General features: G+C 39.8%; 1 protein-coding gene across 2 annotated transcripts in view; it reads left to right on the forward strand.

Moving 5' to 3' along the window:
• The window catches only part of grm8a (glutamate receptor, metabotropic 8a), a 382,630-nt gene that overhangs the window by 237,758 nt on the left and 121,682 nt on the right, over positions 1–23,190 (forward strand). For both annotated transcript variants that reach the window (XM_030150035.1, XM_030150036.1), the window contains 2 exons: positions 19,952–20,087; positions 20,409–20,563. In XM_030150035.1, coding sequence (XP_030005895.1) covers positions 19,952–20,087; positions 20,409–20,563 — 291 coding nt within the window. The remainder of the gene's footprint in view (positions 1–19,951; positions 20,088–20,408; positions 20,564–23,190) is intronic.

Here is a 23,190-nt window from a genome sequence, read left to right on the forward strand (position 1 = left end):
AATAACTGTTTCAAGTATTTCTTTGGGTATGCATAAATTCTTGCGACATTCTTGACAAGTAGGAAGCAGAATTTGTTACAATTTTGTTTTCCCTCAGTTTGCTCCATACATGATTTACGTGTTTGTCAGAAAGGTTACAGTAAAGGTCGGCAGTTTCTGTGACATTTCCGAAGTCAGGAGTGTGGCACCTCAGCCACACACAGGTACGGAGGATCATGTCTGTACCAAGCTACATGTTCATCTGCACAGAACACGTATATGTGGAAGTCGATTTTGCGTGCCTGTATCTTTCCATTTTCTGTCATGCATATTTATTACTGCACATGCTTTTATTTGTTTACTGGCACACATTACGAGTTTGTGTGTATATGTGTGTGTGTGTGTGTGTGTGTGTGTGTGTGTGTGTGTGTGTGTGTGTGTGTGTGTGTAGATATGTGAGATCCTTCATCTCCAGATAAGACATGGCCTGTAGGACAGCAGGGCATCTCAGCCTGGGGTGTAACTGGCATCAGCAGGGATCTGATGCACTTTTGGTGTGTGTGTTTCAGAAAAAATATCAAATCTGCAATACATACTATATACTCCGTCCCCATTTCTCTCTCTCTCTCTCTCTCTCTCTCTCTCTCTCTCTCTCTCTCTCTCTCTCTCTCTCTTTCACACATGTATGGGGACACACATAACTCTAGACTGAGGTCACTGCTGTAATTGGATGTCTGATTACTGTCAGATAGCGTGTGTGTAGCAGAGAGGGGGAAGGAAAATGCTAGAAAAATGGGGAAAGAAGTCTTCTCTTTGGGAGAGGGAGCACTACCTGAAGCAAAGTAGAAGACACAGAGATCGACACTGAGAAGTCACATGAGAGGTGGGGTGGGGTGGAGAGTATGAGACTGAGAAGTGGACATGTTCTCTCTTTGTGATCTCTCAGCTTAACGTTGACCTTGTGCTTTTTATCTGTGCTCTGACATCCAATCACCCCTTGCTTATCTCCTTCCTCTCTCACCACATACCATACATCTCTTTATCTTTCCATCTGTTTCCATTTCTTCCAATCCACCTTCCCCTTCCCTAGATTCCTCTCCATGTTTCTTATCTCATTCCCTTTTTCCACCATGCTCGGCCTTTCCTGTTTTCCCACATTTCATATCTTCATGTTCTCTCCATCCATTTCCTTAACATCTGCTCAACTGTATTCCACTGTGGGTCCCCACTGTCCACCAGAAACCCAGGGGGATTAATCTGATTGATTGGAAGTATTGGTGATGCGTGACAGTTGGCAGAAGGTCAGACAGCTCAATGAAGACATTAACTGACTTGTCTCCTGTTTTAAGACTGCAGCACTGAGTAATGATAGTGAACATTGTGTTTTTGAGAGACTGGCGTTACAGCTGAAGCATGCTGAGGCATTTTGGAAATGTCTCTGTGTAAAAATATCTTCTAAATTCTTCCATAAAGGTGGTTAAGTCTACCTTCAATATTTGGGAATTGTTATTTGTAACACATATTAAATACGACAACTGTAGAAAATAAAATAAAAACTGAACTGAATGGAACGGAAGAGAAATATAATCCAAAGACTTTATATCAGCATTTATTTGGTTACACTATAGACAGGATAGAGGATTTTATATTATGAATTGGAAAACTAGGAAGTAATGAACAGAATGAAATGGTTTAGAGGAAATACCACTCTGATTTAAGTACTGGTATGGAAAGTTCATTCTTGCCTACCCAGGTTGGGTAGACTCTTGGCATTCAGGTGGTAGTGGTGTGGTAGATGTTCATGGACATGAGGAAATTGGAATGATGGAACAGTAGGTTACCAATGTGCACTAGTAAACAAGTACACTGAGCCCAGGTATACAAAACAAGTCAAGGGAAGGTCATTTTTAGGAATTTAGGAGGAAAAGTTAACACTGGAAAAATCCTCTGACCAAGTAGAAATACTGTAAGTCATTACCCAGGGGAGAGTTGTGTCTCAGCCAAGTATAGAAGTCAACTGATATGGGTTTTTCTAAGGCCGAATAAAAATTTGGTCAGCTGATGGTCGATATCTACAGATGATTTTTGAGACCAATATTTAAGGCCGATTTTTAAAATTTATTTATTTATTTTTAAAGCACATTGACCGTAAAATACAATTGAAACACTCAGATAATGAAGATTTTTATGCAGCTATATAAATGAAATTATTAATACACGTTCACATAGTACTCTAAACATTTATTGAACTTCAAGTGCTGCCCACACAGGTGCCTGATCAAATATCTTATAACATTTTTACTACTGATCAAATATTGGCTTTCAAAAAAATAAATTAAGGCCCATGACCAATATTGAAACTAGAAAAGCACTTGGAGAGCGCAGACTTCCGCCAAGGCAGGTCACCCACCCCCGATCACCACCAAAATTTAATCATTTTTTTCCTTGTACCAGTATCAACATTTCCAGAAAATTTCATCCAAATCTACCATCCCCGATCACCACCAAAATTTAATCATTTGTTCTTTGTGCCACTATCAACATTTCCTGAAAATTTCATGAAAATCCATCCATAACTTTTTGAGTTATCTTGCAAACAGACAGATAAACAGACAAACAGACAGACAAACCCCCATGAAAACATAACCTCCACAGTTAAACTTGGCAGAGGTAAAAATCAATATGTCAGCCCAATATATATCGGCCGGCCGATATATCAGTCAGCCTCTACCCAAGTAGAAGGTATCTCAATGTGTAATGTGTCTCCAGACTTACACTCATCACAGTCAAAAGAAAGTGAATCTTTAAGTATCATGAATTCATGTAATGTTTATTAGTGACATAAGATCTACATGCAGAAATGAAGTATGGTATTCATAATTGCATATATGTATGTTAGTGTATAATAATAATAATAATATACAGGGTGGGGAAGCAAAATTTACAATGAACATTTAGTTGATTTTTTCTCAGCAGGCCCTACGCCAATTGTTTTGAAACCAAACATATATTGATGTCATAATCATACCTAACACTATTATCCATACCTTTTCAGAAACTTTTGCCCATATGAGTAATCAGGGAAGCAAACATCAAAGAGTGTGTGATTTCCTGAATGCACTCGTCACACCAAAGTAGATTTCAAAAATAGTTGGAGTGTCCATAAAGACTGTTTATAATGGAAAGAAGAGAATGACTATGAGCAAAACTATTACGAGAAAGTCTGGAAGATACTATTAAAGAAGAATGGGAGAAGTTGTCACCCCAATATTTGAGGAACACTTGCGCAAGTTTCAGGAAGCGTGTGAAGGCAGTTATTGAGAAAGAAGGAGGACACATAGAATAAAAACATTTTCTATTATGTACATTTTCTTGTGGCAAATAAATTCTCATGACTTTCAATAAACTAATTGGTCATACACTGTCTTTCAATCCCTGCCTCAAAATATTGTAAATTTTGCTTCCCCACCCTGTATATGTATATAAATAAAAATAAAATTATGATTTCATTACCGTACAATGAGCTGTTGCTACAATGAACAAATGGAAATAGAGCAGGTTGTCGTTTTTACCGTCTGTTATGTTGCATTTTCATGTTTCTGCAGAAGCTCAGAACAGACTCCTTCTGTCTGATTTATAGCAGGTCACATCCAGCATTAAAGCGCATTACCACCACCTGCTATGTTCACAAAGCCCAGAAAGGACAAACCAAACACCAGCTCAAAAGAGGGCCTTTCTCAGCTTTTTATGTTTTTAGCCGCCTTCACTGCTAGATGCCACTGAACCTTTGACAAGATAACAACATATAAAGGAGATGAATAGGACATGAAGTTAAATGTTCATTTCTGTATACTCTGCTGTTCCTCTAGAGATGATAATGACTATAACATACAGTACAGTGCCAAAGTCAGGCTGCAATAAGGGTCATTATTATAGTAAGCTTACAATGACCACACATATGCATTTCTATTAAGATACGACCTGGATGTAAGGGAATATTTACAGCTGTAAAAACAAAAGTTTAAAGGAAAAAACTTCTATTAACCAAAGTAGTGATATTTAGTGTGACGTCCCTTTGAACTTAACATGTTTTTTACCCTTTTGTTCAGACATTGTGAGGTTTATTGCATAATTTTTTTTATGTTTTATTCCAGGTTTCATTCAACACGCATCAGACATTTGTAACTGTTTGTGCTGCCTCTTGTCATGGGGTCAGGGGTCACACTAAATGGTGACTTTAACATTTAGAACACATTTAGTTCAGTTTTTCATGTGTCTTTTCAGGATGCGCACATATTTCCTGCATTTTCTTGTTGTATCTGAAGAAAAGAAAATGAGAACTAAATATGTATGTTCATTTCAATCCTGCAGAAACAACAAAGCTAAAGGTGGAATCAGACTTTTTCACAGTATTTTATTGAAGCAAATAATAGAGAGGCATATAATCATAATACTAGAATAACAGTAGTCTGAAGAAATAACTGACTTCAGAGGGGGGTGAACACACACACACACATACACACACACACACACACACACACACATACACACACAGACATATATGTGTGAGTCTGATCAAACACTCATTCTAAGATTGCTGGTCCATTACTGGTTTTATTGGACTGTCAGTGTTACTACAGTAGATTTCTTTAATCCCAGATTTTGCGCTGGTCAAACCCGTGTGCAATGAACCAAGGTCCAAGGCTTCCATCCCCATTTTCATGCTTGGTTTATCTTTCAGTTGCCATCTTCTTGCCTTCTTAATAGCTCCTGGGTTGTGTCGGGTAAACATAGTCCTGATACCAGATGGCCCTTAAAATGGGAGTGTGGTTGTCTTTTTGCTAATGAGAGAAGCCTAATAGAGCGAGAATGTGGTTAACCTGATAGTCTCCGAAAGTTAGTTTTGGGGAGGGTTTGATAAATATCATCTATTAAAATGTCTCTTGGTGTTAGAGGAGTTACTTAGGTTCACTTTGAGGGATTAGGTCACTGTGCATTTATCCATACTAGAATATTATTAGACAACAAATCGGTCCCTCCAAAATGGCCATAAAGTTATTCTAAATGGTTAATTTTATGACCAACAAGCGTCCAACTAAGAGGAACTTTTAAATGCTCTCCTGATCTTCCTTTTAAAGCCACCGGGCAGACAAAATAAATTAGAGTATGAATTAGTTATATAGTTTATTCATCAGTGTGTGAGAAAAAAATTTATTCAGGTGATATTTACATGTTTATTCCTTCAAGCATTCAGTGCTGCAGCTGTAAATGTCAAGTACATGGCATAATGTATTCTATATTCAAAACTGTATTTATATTTAACAAGATTTTTATCATTTAATCTTGTTTTATTGCTTTTAGCGCTGCACACAAGCGGGAAGAGAGGAAGTCGAGTGCAGCATCTTGTAAAAACATGTCATTTGTATGATAAGGCTAAACCTGCAGCGTCCCACTTGAAACACAGACGCTGCTTTTTTTTTTTTTTTTTTTTTTTTTTTTAGAAGAGTCTGCACACATTTCTCGTGTCAGACTCATATAAAGTGCTCTATACAGTCAGTGTCCACCTGTCTCCCCCCAGACCTGAGCAAGTGCTGACATCAGCTAGACTGCCTGACTCCTGTGGTGAAGACACACCTTCCAGCCAACCCCCTATCTCCAGTAAAAACACATACACACAAACACACATGCCTTACAGCAATTCAGTAGGATGGCAGGTGAAATAAGACATTAGAAGGCCAAGATCTTTTGTCTCTGTATATCTCTCCCTCTCTCTTGTTCAGTCACTCTTAGCCTCCCGTGGGTTTTTCTCTGTCTCTTCTCTCACTCCCACTACCTAAACTTGCAGATCTTTCCTCTACCTTAAGTCTCATCACATATCCCTGTTACTCTCTCCCTCTCGGTCTCTCGATCTCTAGGTCTTTTTGGTCCTTATATCTCTCTCGCACACTCACTCTCGCACCTATCCACACACTCACAGAGGAATAATGAAAGCTATCTCCTTCTGTACCAAGTCAGGACTGTTCTCCTTGTGCCGTGTCAGGCATACCGCAAATGGCACAGTCTGTCCTCACACATGAAATAAAGATGAAGCCAAAGTTTAAATCCTGTATTTAATGCAATTATTCAGCAGAAAAACTGTCCAAAAACTTTCCCCCAGGGAGATGAATCATATTGACATTCAAAGTTTGCCCTGTTTTCAGCTACAAAAATTTAGGTTCCCATTAACTGCAATGTTAATGGAAGAATAAGGTTGATGTAACAGTGTTATCAGGCTGCGTGTGTATCACTAATCTACCATAATAGCTGCTCAAATCAATAATGCAGTGACGCAGGAAGGGGTTGGTTCTCTATGGCAGCCATTTATATTCTATCACTTTATGTAATCCTTACGTGATACAGCTTATTCAGACACTGCTACTGGGTTTTTAACCAGGACAAAGAGAGCACATCACATTACATCAGGTCTAAAATCTCTACACCGGCTTCCATTCAGTAACAGAACAAGTAGTAACTAATGCCACGTTTCCATTATGTGGTTGACTCCACTCAACTCGACTCGGCCTTTTTGTGTTTCCATTGCGTATAGGTACCTGGAATCTGGTACTCAGTACTAGTTTTTTGGTATCTGCTCGACCGATGTTCCAAAACGGGTGAAGAGATACTAAAATGTGACGTGTAAACACTGCAGACCACTGATTGGTCACAGAGTTGTCTGTGCATTGTTGCATCATCAATGCGCAACCCGCCATTTTTTGAAAACCAGATTTGGAAGTTTACAGTAAATATACCAGTAGGTTAATCCACATGATGGCAGCCCACAAAACTACACCGTGTTTGGTTGAGGAGGTTCAGACATTTCTGTCTTTGGTGGCCGACAAAAAAACTCAGTGTGAGCTTGACAGTGCAACAAGCAAGTTTATCAACAACTCTCTTCACAGACGTCATGGAAGTTACGCGCCGTGTCGCTATGATGTCCCCATACTGTAAAGTCGGTAGTATCCTGTAATGGAAACGGTCTCCAGGAATAGTACCTGGTACCTGAGTTGAGTGTCAAGTCGAGCAGGATCCACGTAGTGGGAACACGGCATACGTGCTGCTACTAGTTTACAAATCACTAGACGGTTTAGGCCCCAAAGTCAATTGTGACATGTTTAAGGAATCTCAACTGAGTAGAACTATTATATCTGTGTGGGTTCTCATTTGCCCAGGTCATCGTTCTTCTTGGTAGATTTTTCTCAGTTAAACTGGACTGGTTTAGCTCTTTTGAAAACATTTCATCCCTCATCCAACAGACTTCTTCATTTCAAATAACTGGTGGGGAAAACTGGATTTATAAACCTGCAGGGGGAGTGGTCTGCGTAGGTGTTAATCCAAATGCTACTGAATTTAAGTGTTGGGGTCATAGAGAGGGTGTGTCCCTGGGTATTTAGTGGGTATTGTGTGTGAGTTTCAGGGTCGTTGACCAGAGGGGTGGGTCACTGTCCAAATCCTTCAGGGGGGGTTGTTTGCTTTCAAGTGAATCCAGGTGTGGAAAGTTGTTGGTTGAAAACTATTTGATTGAGTTGAGTTTATTTATTTGTCATTGTAAAAGAACAAGGTACAATTAAATTATTATTATTTAAAATGGTATTTTAAGTTTTTGATAAGTATTGTCTCAGAACACCACCTCTGTTCAGGGACCACTCCCCCTGCAGGTTTATTTATCCAGTTTCCCCCACCAGTTATTAGAACAGAAGAAGTCTCTTGGATGAGAGAAGAAACATTTTAAACAGAGCTAAACCAGTCCAGTTGAACTGAGAAGAACTGCCAAGTAGGACTATTAAACTGCTAAATGAAACAAAATGGCAGTACAGCTTAGATTTGCCCCAAATATAGACATTTTTAATCCAGGTTGAAAATACTTCTCCTTTCATATGCCTGTGAATGAACTCTAACTATATTTTTTTCACTGTGTTAATTCCCATTGCACTGTTCGGCTATTGTTGGTCTGGAGGACGTTACATTCATTTTAATGTTGATATTTACCAATGATTTTACTCTCTTGTATTTGCATGTATTATTTTATGAACCCAGTTACTCTCCTTTAATTATGTGTTATAATATTGTGATTTTCTATTGTTTAAGCCCTCTGCTTTTTATTTTCCCCAAGAGGTTCCTTTTATTTATGTAAAGCACGCTTGATGCCTTTGTGTATGAAATGAGCTACATAAATAAACTTGCTCAGCTTTGTCTAGGCTCGATGGATCATAATGGACAGTCACACTGGTTGCAATATTAATATATTACATAATCATACTATCAAACTCTACATGTTTACCCCCATGTTTTTAAGGTGACATTAATACAGAATAACTATATTGCTGCTGATGAAGTTGGAACATTTTGTTTTCAGACAAGTTCTTCTTTTTATTCCTATTGATAAACATTAGTAATCACCTTTATACAGGTGTAATAATTACATACTGAGTCTCCTTACATTACTTTACTTTAAGAAAAATCTCATGGATGCACTGGGATGCATCATTAGTGATGTGAGCTGGGGTCATCGGGTGTTTTGAGTCTCACAACATCCGACACCCTTGCCCAGGGGACCCAGCTGGGGTTGATCAGGCCCCAACTTGTGTCCCAGTAGCAACCCACAGAACAGCTGTCTTGAGCCAAAACCACATGGTGGCTTTCTCTGCTGCTTCAGCTGTGGATTGAATGGTTCTCTTCTTGGCCATCCCTGATAACCCCAGTCAACTGAAGACTTTGCAGAGAGAACATCCTGCAAAACCTCGGCAGCCCACTTCTATGGGCTCATAGAACATCCTCCAGCCTCTGCCCCTGCATGTCCAGTTCCTGGCACTCAGCACATTTACGCTCATTGGCTTCCTCAATGTGCTCTTCCCAGGGCACTGAGAGTTCCAGCATGATCAGGTGTTTTGAAGCCTCAGAGTTAATGATCATGTCTGGCCAGAGAGATGGTTCGGCTATGTCCTGTGGGAACTTCTGCTGCTTTCCCAGATCAACCTGGAGTTGCCACTCGGAGGCTGTGTGGAGACGGCCTGATGTTGTTCTGGATTAGGCCTGTGGTTTTTCTCCAGCTATAATGAAGGGGATCACCTTCTTTTGGGTGTGGTGGTGTTTACTGCAGCTGATGACTGTGGCTATAGTCTCAGCAACTGCTTTTAGCACCTGGTCATGATGCCATGAATAGCGACCATCTGCATGCGCCTTCGGGCAGCTGTTGAGGAGATGTTCTACAGAGCCTTTTCCAAAGCAAAGAAGGCAGGAAGGTGTCTCATTCTTTCCTCAGACATGGAGATTTGCTGGGCTTGGCAGGGTGTCGTAGACCGCCTGCACTAAGAACTGGACCTAATGGAAGTCTGCCTGCATGATGTTCGACCAGGTGATCCTGTGCTGCAGTGTGCTCTCCCACTTTGTCCATGCCCCATAATGATGGAGTCCCACAGCCGAGTTGACCCGGTCTTCCTCCATGTTTGCTCAAACTCATCCTGGAGTAGCTGTCGTCTCTTCTTGCCCTGGGCCTTGCTGACCTTGGTCTTTGGGATGAAGCCCAAGCCCACCTGACCAGTTGCGATGTTACCAAGGAATGCCTTTTGCCACTTTGCCGCTTCCACTGCCTTTTCAGCCCTCCATTTCCTTCCTGTCCTCACCTTGATGCCGGCTGATGACACCTTGCACTCCCTGGAGTCCCTGCACTGTAGGGATTCTCTTGTTTTTGCCACCTTAAACTTTTCAGTGAGGCCACTGAAAGGTAGCTGCAAGATGTTACGCTGGTGAGGCTACGTGGAAGGCCCAGCCACCACAGAAGAAAGACATTGACTTTCCTTTCCAGGGACTCGACTGTGGTAATCGGGACTGCATAGACCAGCAGAGGCCACAAGACAATAGGCAGGATGGAATGCTGGTAGATCCAGGCTTTAAATCTACCAGGCAAGCCAGACTTATCGACCTTGGTGAGCCATGTTCCAAGCTCATTGATGGACTTCTGGATGGCTGCAGAGTCTTTCAGGCTTTCATCAAAGAGCCCCCTCAAGCTCTTGACTTGTTGCTCCATGATGGATAGAATGGCAGTTCCAGAGATTGAAAACAGTTCTTGTCAGTCACTTTCCCCTTATTCAGCACCATGGACCTTGATGTAGAGGGCTTAAAACTCATCCTTGGCCAGGTGATGAGTCTCTCAAGTCCTTGAACAATCCACCTGCTTCCTGGGACAGATGTTGTTGTGATGCTTAAGGTTGTCCATAAAAGCTCTTATGGGGGGCTGTCCTACACCAGATTTGGTTAGGGGCCTTCTGCACTCCACCTCAGCTGACTAGACCACCATATTCATGGCCATAGCAGAGAATAACAGAGATGGTGCAGCGTGTTGTTGTTATTCCTTTCCCAAGCCGATGTCAGTCTGATGTTTCTGACCCAGAGGTGACCCTCAACCAGTTACACTTTATCTACCAAGAATAAATCACACTGTTGCAATCATTTCATGAGGAGAGGTGAAAATATTTTACTCCAACTTTATGGGCAACTGTGTATTTAACATGTCTATATGCACATTGTTTTTAAACTAAGAAAGAGGACAAATTATGTTGTTATACTGAGTGGCTGGTCTGGATGGAAAGTAGTGTTATTCTAATCCGTAACAATTCTGAAATGGCTGTAATTGTAACTGTGGCTACACACCATTAACTCTGATGCTGCATGTCATAATGCAGGATCCATGAAAGAAGGATTCCTGAAATGTCTAAAGTCTAATAAACAACACCAAGACAATGGAGACATCACATCACAATCGCTAGACTAGACGGACAATTAGCTATTTGCATAGACAGTACAAATGGTGTCATTTTGTCTGAGCACCACTTGAAACATTTTATTATTTGTTCCATAGATCATGCAAGTATCCAATATCCACTCACTGACACGAAACGCTGCCTCAGTTCACTCCTGGAGTTGCGGAAACATCGCTCACAGTTTGTTCTTCTTCTAGTGCATTCACAGAGTGCACTGAAAAACAAGCATTTACTCAAGTGCAGTTTCATAAATTAAAACACCTTGGCCCATTTCTCCTGTGGTCTTCTGAGCGTTTCATTATCAGCAAATTACAAGTATCTTCAGGTTTCAGTGTGATATGGGCTTTCGAATGCTTTTCCACCTCAGGCATGGTTCAGGTCTGTGCAGCATCTTTTTGGGTTTGGGTTAGGACCATCTTAAATTTTCAAGCCCATTTAAGGCTGAAAGGCCTGTGCCCTTAAAGGCATATTTTAATGGGAGGATGTAAATTTCCTGGGACAGCGGTTCCGTGGGTGTTGTCAATGATTCATTAGTAAGCCTGAGGAGAAGTTTCAACTCAGAGCAAAAAAAATGCAGAACACAATATTTACTGCATCACTTAATCCACACCCAAGCGAAAAAAAAAAAAAAAAAAAAAAAAAAGGTGTGTGTTTGGCATTATTACTGAAGTGCACACACAAATACAGAGGCATTCATTGGTAAGCATAGACAAAGTCATAGACATGTGCAAGAAGCAATACATGCACAGATAGGCATACACACATGAATCAGTGACTTCAAAGCCCCACGCTGTACTGCCCCAAGCCATGAACAAAGCAGAGAGAAGCAGAGGGCAACTTTTAATTTTAAAGCAGTCCTAATGAGGTTTGCAGAAAAAGAAAGTGTGTCAAAATCACCGTGTTAGTGTGTGTTTCTAGTGTTTGTGCAGGAATTCTTCCATTGTAAGTGCACTGGCAGGTACTGTGTGGGTGTTAATGCAGTAGGTGGCTTTATCAAAGAAAAGCGTGTTAAGCTGAAGAAAGAAATTAATTTTTTCCTTTGTGGAATTGATGGGCAGAGAACCTTCAGTTTGGTGTAAGGACTCTGAGCGTTCAGCTGAAAGTAACGTTTCATAAGGTACATGTGTGTCTTGGAGTTTCGGGAACACACTGATACACACAGTACAGAAAAAGCATCAGGGCGACACAGATAAATCTTGATAGAAGGATCATTAAAAGCAAAGAGCTTTATTTCAATTTGTTATAAATCACATCCGAAACAGATTTGTGAGTGGGAACACACACACACACACACACACACACACACACACACACATACACATACACACTAGTGTCAGTGGCAGTGCAGCAGCTCACTTTGAAGTTGCTCTCATTACTCGCCCTACACAGCAGGAAATCCCACTAATATCTGTGTGTCCAATCCATGATGCTAATATAAATACATTACAGAAGGCATGAGTCTGTTGGTGTGTGCCTCACTGTGTGTGCTGTGTGAAGGTGAGGGTGAGTCATATTTAGAGATGCAAATGAACAATCTTCAAAAGAACTGATTATTCAGGTTTAGAAACAGAGGTTGGACAGCAGGGGAAAGATCACTCAAAAGGTGATACCGAACAATAGGTGGTTAAAAAAAAAAATAAACAAAGCAAAACAAACAAGAAAACTTACGTGCAACCTCGATATTCACAGTTTTTAAATTCTAATCTAAATTTATTTATGAGACAACAAGAGCTGACCAAACTCTACAATTAAGTAAAAAGAAGACAATAAAAAATGCAAGAACCACAAGAATAAAATCAGTAATGACAAACGAATACCAAAATCAGGCAAAAACCAAGGAATAGCAATGGGTTCATTTAAAAACATGCAGCATAGGAGTGAGTCTAATACGCACAGGCAAATCCGCTATAACACAAAATAATATTTCATTGGAACACCTTTAGCGTTCCATTGGTCTACAAGTAAAATACCTCCAGAATAAAAGTAGTGAAATTTTACCAAGTGAGTCACTGATAAAGAAAAATCATGTAAAAAATGTTGGTTGGTTGTAGCTTCCAAGATACAGTCCTGGGTCAAAATGTGAAATTCAAGAATTAACAAGAGAATGGGTTTCACTCAAAAGCAATATTTGTTTCAGAGCTACCAGATATACCTCAAAACACTAACTGCACATGACAATACATTCACTTTACAGGTTCTATCAATGGAAGATTTATAAATCTATTATATAAATGTACATAAAACAATATATATGTGGAATAACACTTTATCACATGGTGCAATTTGTCTAAAAAACAGAGGGGGGATGTTTTGTTTTGTTTTTTTGTCAGAGGGGGGCAGCAGTTATATACGTGGGGGTGGGTCCGTAACTAATGTAACTAATGTTGACGTGAAACGAAAGTGAAACTTTACATCCTTTCATTGTCCAACTCCCAGGTTCTATTCCTCTCTTATTCAATGGAATTTTCACAACTTCTAACCTGTATCCACTGGACCCCCTCCACTGCTCCCACAAATGCTGGGCCCCGTGAATTTGTCACTTTTACCCCCCCCCCCCCAGCAGTGCCCCAGTGCATGGGGGCGTTCTCAAATTCTAAGACTGTCGACAGTTGGTTTCAGGTGAACGTTAGTGCCAGTGATGTAGGATACTAGGATACAGGTGGAAGAAAACTGTCACAACCTGCCTGTTATTTGAACTGGTTGCCCCCCCCCCCGAGGATGAAATTCATTGAGCAGAAGTAGGGATATAAAAACCAGAGGGGGGGTTGATTCCACCCCCCCACCCCCCCCACCCCCAACAAATCGCACTCTGCTTTATCATATGCCTTGAAAAAATCAGCAAAACAGCACTTTTGTCATGTGTTTTCCAATTAATCTGATTAAAATACATAACATTTAGCACCTTTAATCTCTGAAGCAGATCATTTCTACAAAACTGTAGACCAGTGTAATAGGACACATTCACTGTGGCATCATTTACGACATACGCTCATGCAGTATCACAATAATTGTTGCAACATTTATTTCTGTCCAGGGTTGCATTCTTTTTTCAGCAACATCTTGTATTGATGATTGGAAAGTTGAACCACTGCATCACAGTCTTTTCCAGCACATCCCAGTCAGTTGGTTTTAGGTATGGACCAGTCCATTTGTGCAGATGTTGTCTCATGCTCCCTGAAACACTCTCACAGTTTAAGTCTGTTGAATCCTGGCATTGTCATCATGAAATATGTCTGGACCACCAAGAAGACTCATATTTCAGAAGAACATTCAGAAGAACTCATATTTGGACACTTAACTGAACCTAGACCTGAGCAACTGAACCCCAGATCATAACACAACCCCCAGAGATTTGTACTTTAGACACTTGGCATGATGGGTAATCACCTCATCCACCTCTCCTCTCTCTCTGATCTGCCCATCACTGTGGAATAGAGTCAATCTGGACTTTTTTCTGTTTTTGTATTTATTTACTTTACTCAATTAAATCTGAGTGACACCTTTTATTTTTTATTATTTTATTTTGTTTTATTTTATTTTATATCATTTTATTTTATTTTATTTCATTTTATCAATTTTTTTCTTTTTTTTTCATTTTATTTCATTTTATTTTATTTTATTAATTTACTTTTTCATTTTTTTCCAATTCATTTTATTACATTTCATTTTATTTTATTTTGTCTTTTATTTTATTTCCTTTTATTTTATTTTAATTCAGTTCATTTTATTTTTTTTATTTCATTTTTTTTTATTTAATTTATTTAATTTAATTTTATTTTATTTCCTTTTATTTCCTTTCCATTTATTTTATTTTATTTCATTTCATTTCATTTTTCATTTTTTTGGCCAGGCTGTGTAATTCTAAATTCTGGAAGCAGCACCTGCAAAGTCTTGACACAACCAGACGCAGATGGTCACCTGACATGAGTGATCATAATGGGATGAGTGTGTTCTGTTGGAGCTACCGTCACCTGCAGACTAATTCTCAAATGCAGAATAGTCTTTGACCTCACGTTTCATTTGGGATTTCCAAGAGGTCTGACCAAGAAGCACTACCCATCATCACATCAAACCACATTGGACCTGTACTGTAGCAGATAAACGGTCACTGGCCTGGACTGATTGCTTTCAAGTCAGAATCAGCTTTAATTAGAGCGCGGCCTATCTAATCTGCATTGCTCTGTAACTGAGAAGGAGACCTGGCCAACACCCATACTGTGGCGTATGCTCTACTCAAGATAAAACCCTTTGAAAAAAAAACATTAAACCTTAGATAGCTGTTATTGTTATGTTATGTCATTTAGTGTATATTTATGATACTGTTGCTGTCACTCAGGTAATTGTGTTTCCCAGGAAGTAATGCTTTATTAAGTCCTCCTTCTTTGAAGTACTTTGGGGATGTATTCCCTGAAAAGTCTGACAAGCTAAAGGTGAAATGAGAGAGAAAGAGAGAGATGGGAATGACAGAAACAAGACACACACAGTGAAAAAGATGAGTAATTCCCTTTTTTCCTCTTTATTCATGTCTCTGTTGGTTAATAAATGAAATGGTGCAGCGTGTGGGAGGGAAGTGAATTGTTAATTAAACATTTAGACAGCAGTGTTTCCTTGTCTTGAAACAGAATGACTTTAATCTCAAAACAGAAAGGAGTTAATTACAGACCATAGGGGTTTGTTTTAGAGAAGCACTGTCTGTGCTTATCATCAAGTTTATCATGAAACCTTATATCTTGTTTTAAAGTTCAGTACAAGCAATGAGCAGATGTAAATATGCTGTTAGACACGTGCATAGAAATGCATGAAAATGTCCTCTTTCTGTACCATTGGAAATCATGAACAATAATAGTATCTAAATGCGCTTTACATTGTATTCCACAGAGGTGAATAATCTAGGTAAATAGTCACAGCACATTAGCAGTAAGTCATATTGTATTCCTCACTGAAGCCTCAATAATCAGGTTATTAGCGATAAACTGAGAGCTCGGTGTGTTACTGCTCAGCAGACGTAAAGCTCATAATTCAATTAGCCCGATGGAGATGAAAATGCCACAACTGGTGAATTGCGTAATATTACTGTGATCCAATACAGCTGAGACTATTTTTTTTATCTGAATTCAATAACGACCGTTTCTGTCTGATCTCACATTAGTATGCCCAGTTTGTGATGTAATGTTCCTAAACAATACACGATCTAGTATTTTTGCAATTTGCAAAATTATGAGCCCCAAGTTTGTTATAAAAAAAAAAAAAAAAGTACACTTCTCTAAAAGTAGCAACACTAAAAATGGTTCCTGAGTAACCAGCACTGCCGACACGAATATGTATTCTGGTGCCTATATGGCAAAAATTTCTGTCTGGTTAAACAAATCAAGTAGCGTACTTATCTCTGTACAAATGTATTGTGTACAGATGGTTTTAGCTCAGTCATTTTTACTCTTGCACTTCTGTCCATGTATGGATTGCTATTGTATGATTATTTATGTATTTACTCTTACATTTTTTTTCTGTCTCCTCTTCTTCTTTCTTTAATGTTTTATTCTTATTCTAGGAAAACGTTATTGTCCTTTTAGAATGTAAGCCCTTTTTTATGTATTTGGCTGTAAATGATCAGCCTCAGCATATTTTCCTATATCAGTCATTGTTTAATGGTTTTCTTCCTGTATATTAGTTCTTTGTAACCGTGTGATGTTTTATTATGTTGGTCATTTGTCCAGGACAACAGATTAAAATTAGCTCCTCTGCTAAATCTGGTGCATGCATCTTGTTCTTTGTAACTAATGCCAATACACACTGTCCTTTAACTAAGTAAGTAAATACAAATAAATACAAAATACAAACTGCCAGATCATTTGTTGTATATTTTTAGGCAATGTCTACTGCCACAGTACTGTGAGACAAAATATTGGCCTGTCTACTGCCACAGATCCAATCAAATATTAACATTTGTGCGAGAGCCAATCATGGATACTATTCCATGAACTCATTAGCCTCTTGTTGCCACAGTACTGTGGTGATACATGGTGTATATTTCAATGTATTCTTTTGTGCATTTTGCGACCACAGTACTGTGGCAATTGATGGAAGAAACGACAAATTAGATTTTTGTATAGAATAGGAATTATTGTTCTAAATGCTCTAAATGTTGTTTTATGGTGTTCTTTGCTCTGGAGGCTGGAGAAGGTGGGCGGAGTTACATATTAGATGCGGCAGTGTGCCATGTGACTTCTCAGTTCTGTGTCAGTTCAGTGAATTGAGTGCTGTGGTCCAAATTCAGCACTCTGAACATAGTCTCAGTGGCTGATTTATATCAATGTCAGATTTTACCTACTGGCACCCTTGGTGCAGTGCACCCCCCCACCCCTTTGAAAATCTGCAGGAAAAAAATGCTACTTCAACCAAGAATGGAACCCAAGGCTTCTGCGATGCAGACTGAAACTTCTACCTACTGAGCTAAGTCTCCATTGTTTTCAAGCCTTGCTACTTTTCAAGATGTAACAAGTTACCAGTCTAGACATGACATAACGAGGGCACTGATTGGCTCTGCAGTAATAGACAAACCGATATTTCATGCCACAGTACTGTGTTAGTAGCCACTTAGATATTTTTATGCAAATGAGAATCTGACGTCATTAACTACAGCTGCTCTCTGGGGATAGTTTTCACAGAAGGAAAGTTGTTTAAATCGCCCAGCTGAAAGCTTTCACATGGTCTCAGGTACCTGATGCAGGTTTTTAACCTGGATCTTCACTAAAATCAATACAGGGGCTTGTAGCTCACAGTAAGACTTTTTTCTCATCTCACAACTTTTTCTCCAATATAGGTGCTTTCCTTCCAGCCTCACAGGCAGACCAAAGCATTAAAAATAGCTTTAGTATTATTGATTTTTGCCATCTGTCTGTATTTTTTTTCTTATTGTGCAGTGTGTGGGGAGGGTTTGATGTTGTATCATACTTGTTTCCATCCTCCAAAACCGTCATTTCACTTAACAATATCTGCTTTCAAGTAGATGTTTTAAGAGTGATTAAAAAGACCTTCTTGTTTCTTTTGACCCAACCTCACAGATTTGCTTTCAATAGAACAGTGAAGGTACGCATTATTAGCTGGGGCTCTCTTTTAATGGGCTTGTTTTTTGGCACCATCAAAGACACAAAGTGTAGCTATGAATTTGGCTGCAGCATTCATAGTGTTAGTGAGTGTGTGTGCACTTACACAAATACACAGACATAATTTGATATTGTCTTTATCTGGAAGTCTGCTCTCCACAGGGACAGTTATTGATGATGGGAGTGAGGCTATAAAACAAACGATGATTTAATCACTTTTATACTGCTCCAAGGACAACAGTGAGAGCGAACGCAAACATCAGCGCTTATGTCCATGTGTCTAAGTAGACACCGTATGCATACTATACCTTCCTCATAATCTGCTGTCTCAATCAGAAATATTAAGTTTGTGATTATCCTTGAAAGTATTCTGAACTTTCATGTATTCGTCTTCACTGTTGGGGATGTGTGTTTGAGAGGGAGGGACAGACAAGGATGCCTGATTTTGTCATTTTAGTGATTATCCCTGAGAGGTTTTTAATTTGAGGCTAATGGGTATTTGTTTTAGCAGCCACGCATGCTGGTGTATGTGTGTGTATGTGTGTGTGTACGTGCAGCTACAAATGTGTGTGTGTGTGTGTGTGTGTGTGATTAAAGGGGCGTTAGATATAGTGAAACTGACAGACTGTACAGATGTTTAATAAATGGGCTGGAACAGACAGGGAAGAAAAGGGACATCATTCACACTCTCTGACACACACTCATGCACAACTGCACACTGACAAAAAAACACAAATGACACACACATACATACAGTACATGGGTGCAGTCACACATGCACTGTGTGCTGACTAAGGATAAAGTAGATGTAATGTCTAAAAGTGCATGATTCTGCACATATGCTGCTAAGCTAATGATATAAAGCAGAGCTCATTAGAAGTATGGAGCTTATGTAGAAAATGTGGATTAGTGCACTTTGAGACAGAACGTTAGAATGTGTGTGTGAGAGGGAAAGAGAGGGTGTGACTGGTTAAAAACTGCCCTATTTTTTGGTTAAAAAGTGTCTTTTTTTAATAGTTGCTACTAAAATCCTTAAGCATTTATTTTTTGTTTAAAAAGCTAACACATTTAAAAAAGTTTAATTTAAAATAAGCAATGCACTGCTTTGCTCAATGTTTTATGTCGGTGGAAGTTATTGTATGCTATGAAGAAGAAGTTGTTGTACGCATGTGTGTTGTTGATGTCTGGGTTCTTTGTGACTAAATCACAGACGAGTGAGGACACGATCAGTGTGTCTGTAATCTCTTTTCCAAAATCCCACACACCACAGTCGTCTCTCAATGCTGGAGCAGAGAGCGCAACAAGGGCAACAGAGGGAGAGCTCCATTTGGAGAGTGCACTTGTTAATCGGGGTGTCGATTTGTTGAAGAGTAAAAGTTATCCATAAATGATTGCATTTTTCTCTCCAAATGTTTCTAGGAGTGAACATGAATGATTTCTTTAAGTGTGTGTCGGAGAAAGAGCTAACAGAGGGACGGAACAAAGTTCCAAATGTCTCATTATCACACATTGTGAGTGAAATAACCAGTATTGCTGGTGTTGCTATTCATGTTATCCCTAACAAACAGAAATGAATAAGTGGGAAATGGGCACAGAAGATCTCTTGCATCCACTACATCCAGTGATGTGTTTTTAAATCAGAATGATGCACCACTGGTTTCTGTGCTGCATTTCTCTGGAGTCTGCCTACCTTCTACATACCTCCCATATAGTCGTGTATTTCTTCTCTGCTCTTTTATCCTTTCCCCTCTTACTTACATATCCTTGTTTCCATCATGACACCAGTTCTGCTTCCTGAAACCTGAATTCATTTCACAAGACCTAATAAATTTTCTATTTTTGATCTCTCCTGAATTTCTGATGCTGTGCTGCTCATGCTAGTTATATACTTATTTAACTGCATTTTCAGGCTTGTCACTAGATGTTTACAGCATAACTCAGGGCAGTTTTCACAACTGTATATAACCCAATCCAGGATGTCAGTGAGGAATACAAAATGAAAAAATGCAAATTTCTGATACAAAATGGATATTACATTCTCTCCCTTTCTCCGTCTTTCTCTTTTTTTCTCAGGTGGTGTATGTATTGCCCAGTCCTTGAAGATCCCGAGGGAGCCCAAGCCAGGAGAGTTTGACAAGATCATCAGACGCCTGCTGGAGACCTCCAATGCCAGGGCTATCATCATGTTCGCTAATGAGGATGACATACGGTAAGTGTGCTGAACTTAAACAAGCTCCTGGCTGTCAGCGCTCCTAAATCTGCTTTCTGAAAAAGTTGCCTTAGTCAGAAAAACTGGTCAATACCTGCATTCCCAGTTCAGTTTGGACCCTTTCTGATACTTGACTGAAAAAATAGGGTTTTCTAATACTTTATATTCTTTTCACTTCACTGGTATTGTTATCTAAATCATGATACAGATCATTTCCTTGCTCTTGGGACCTCCAAAACACCACATCTCACATTTTTCTACAATATTTCATGGGATCCAAATGTTTTAATTCTCTCTTTGTTTCCCTTTGTGTCAAAACAGACGAGTTCTGGATGCAGCTAAACGGAATAACCAGACAGGCCACTTCCTGTGGGTGGGATCAGACAGCTGGGGGTCCAAGATCTCACCTGTGATTGGCCAGGAGAGGGTTGCTGAGGGAGCCATTACCATCCTTCCAAAAAGAGCATCTGTTGATGGTAAGAAAGACACACCTGTATCACACCATGCTACATCCTGTCATGTCAGTAACGGTCACGGTTTGCTACTGAAACTAACTGTCAGGATTGTATCTTAGAGACATTGTATCTGCGCAGAAACTTGTTGCCCACACCAGGCTTTGAGATAAATGAAAGGAAGTTCAAGTTGTGCATGTGTGTGTACCAAGTCTAATAGATCAAATTAAGGGGACAGGGGGAAACACCAGAGACAGAAAGTGAAACACACTCATGTTCCCTCACTCTTGATCCCAGCGGGTGACAAGTTTTTGCCATTAGGACAGAGAGTATATCCTCATTTGCTCCCTGTCAGAGCTTCCTATTAGATAATTGACTCCTGGAGGGGCACAAAGGCAACCAGAGATAAATAGAGAGAGGGAGAGCCCACACAGAGGTTTCAGCACGTCCTCATACCTAAACAGTCAACTATGAAAGAATAGATTGGTTGCCGGTGGCTTCCAAAACTTAATATGTACAAACCAAAGATTTGCACATAAAATACAACAGATAATGTGGAAAAAAATATAATACAAAAGTACATTTGCCAAAATGACACTGATAATATTTCATTGGATTTAGGCACAAAAGCAGCTTTGTTCAGGCAGAAAAAGATCACAGTTAAGTCTAAAATAACAAACTTATCTAACAAATGTTACAAAAAGAAAAACGGACCTTTAATTGGTTAGGTTTAATCCACAGAGTCTGCAATAACCTTGCCTGGTTGTTGTTTTTTCCTACTGAATAATGTCACCAGAGCAGCATTTCATTAATTTTATATGAACTCTTTGGCATAATTGCAATTTTGCCAGAGGCCACCCATGTCCACATGTTCCATTTGGTATTTTTCTTTTGAGTCTGTGCTGGAAAACAGCTTAGGTTGGTCAACATGCAGGAAAAACCCGACAGTGTCCAGTGTCTATACTGGGATAATAATGCTTAATCAAACAATCATGAACTGAAGCATCCCATTTAGTCGGTAATTCAGCCTTTGCTGAGTGAAAAATTCTTCCCAAATGTATGTAAATGTAGTGTACACAGGCAGTAAAAGTCCAGGTTCCGGCAGTCTATCAGTGGTGCTACACAGGTGCACACAAGGACAATTTCCCTGACAAAAAAGGAAATTAATCAAGGCAGCTCCTGTCAGCCTTTACAGCGAATCAAGCGTGGTACAGGCTGTCCAAAGCGGATGGTCCTCAGTGGTTTCCTTCCTCGGTTTGCTTCACAAGCACAGGGTTGCCCTGATGCTCAGTTCTATTTGTATTTGACACCTTCTTACATGTAAAATATGTAATATTTTTTGTTTGTTGTTTGTAAGCAAGCCCTGGGGCGCCGTAAGGGGGGGTAAAGATGACAAATTCATGGGACCCAGCATTCCTGGGGGGCCCATAGAGCAGTGGAGGGGGCCCAGTGGATATAGGTTAGAAGTTGCGAAAATTTTGTGTCAAGCTCCTGTGTACAACACAGGCTGGGAGTCGGACGTGAAAAGCATGTTAAGTTTAGTTTAACTTATGCCAGTTACAGTAGTTCCAGCAGTTACGGAAGGCACCCCCACATATATCCTCCCGCTGGGGCTGATACTTTCTTGTAGCAAGGGCCCACAACGTTTGCCTTTCAGGGGGCCCACAATTGCTAGCAGCTCCCCAGAGCAAACCATTCAACCTTCACCCCTCCACTCAACAAATGAGGGGTGAAAATGTTGGTTGAGAGAATGACAGACTGAATGAGGAGTGAGTGGTGTTAGCGAGAAAATAAATATAGTATTATTTTCTGATTGTTTCCCATTAGTTGCTTTAAGTCACAAATAAACATGCTGATACCATCACATAACTCTATGGGAATGTTCTAGAGCAGGGGTGCCCAACCCTGGTCCAGGAGAACTACTATCCTGCATGTTTTAGATGTTTCCCTCTTCCAACACAGCTGTCGGTCGTTATCAGGCTTCTGCAGAGCTTGATGATAGGCTTATCATTTGAATCAGGTGTGTTGGAAGAGGGATCCATCTGAAACATGCAGGATAGTGGCTCTCCCCTGAGCTAGAGACAAAGCACACTGTCTTCTACACATGTCGACATGTGGGGTTGAATGCACAGAGAATGGATTGCACCTAATTGCTCATGGAGCCTGCTTTGTTCTTTATACCTATTCATAAATGTTTTTGCACTAATGATTTGCTGGCTCAAACACTCCCATAAAGTTTTGTACCTGAATGGATAATAAGAATATGTAATAAAACAGTCTGATCATCAGTGGTTTTTATATTTAAGTGCCAAAATTCAGAGATAACACATGTGCCAACCTCATCCCTCCAGTATCTGACTGAAGATGTCATACTTGATATGATGAGACAATTCAGTGTCATTCAGTCCTCACAAACTTGAGGATTTGGAGATACAGGGATATACAGACAGAGACAGGGCATCAGAGATGAACTCTGTCTTCTTTTGTGTGTTCGATGATTTTTGCATTGAGGCATATTTGCATAAAAAAGGGGCCAATGTTACGTCAAATGGATGGATATTTCCAAATGCCACAGGTGCTACATTAGTGCTATACCTGTTTGAAAGCACAGTTTACAGTGAAGTACACCCTTTGTGGGCCCTTAAGGAATT

Source organism: Sphaeramia orbicularis, chromosome 12, assembly GCF_902148855.1.
Source record: "Sphaeramia orbicularis chromosome 12, fSphaOr1.1, whole genome shotgun sequence".
In the NCBI taxonomy this organism is placed as follows: domain Eukaryota; kingdom Metazoa; phylum Chordata; class Actinopteri; order Kurtiformes; family Apogonidae; genus Sphaeramia; species Sphaeramia orbicularis.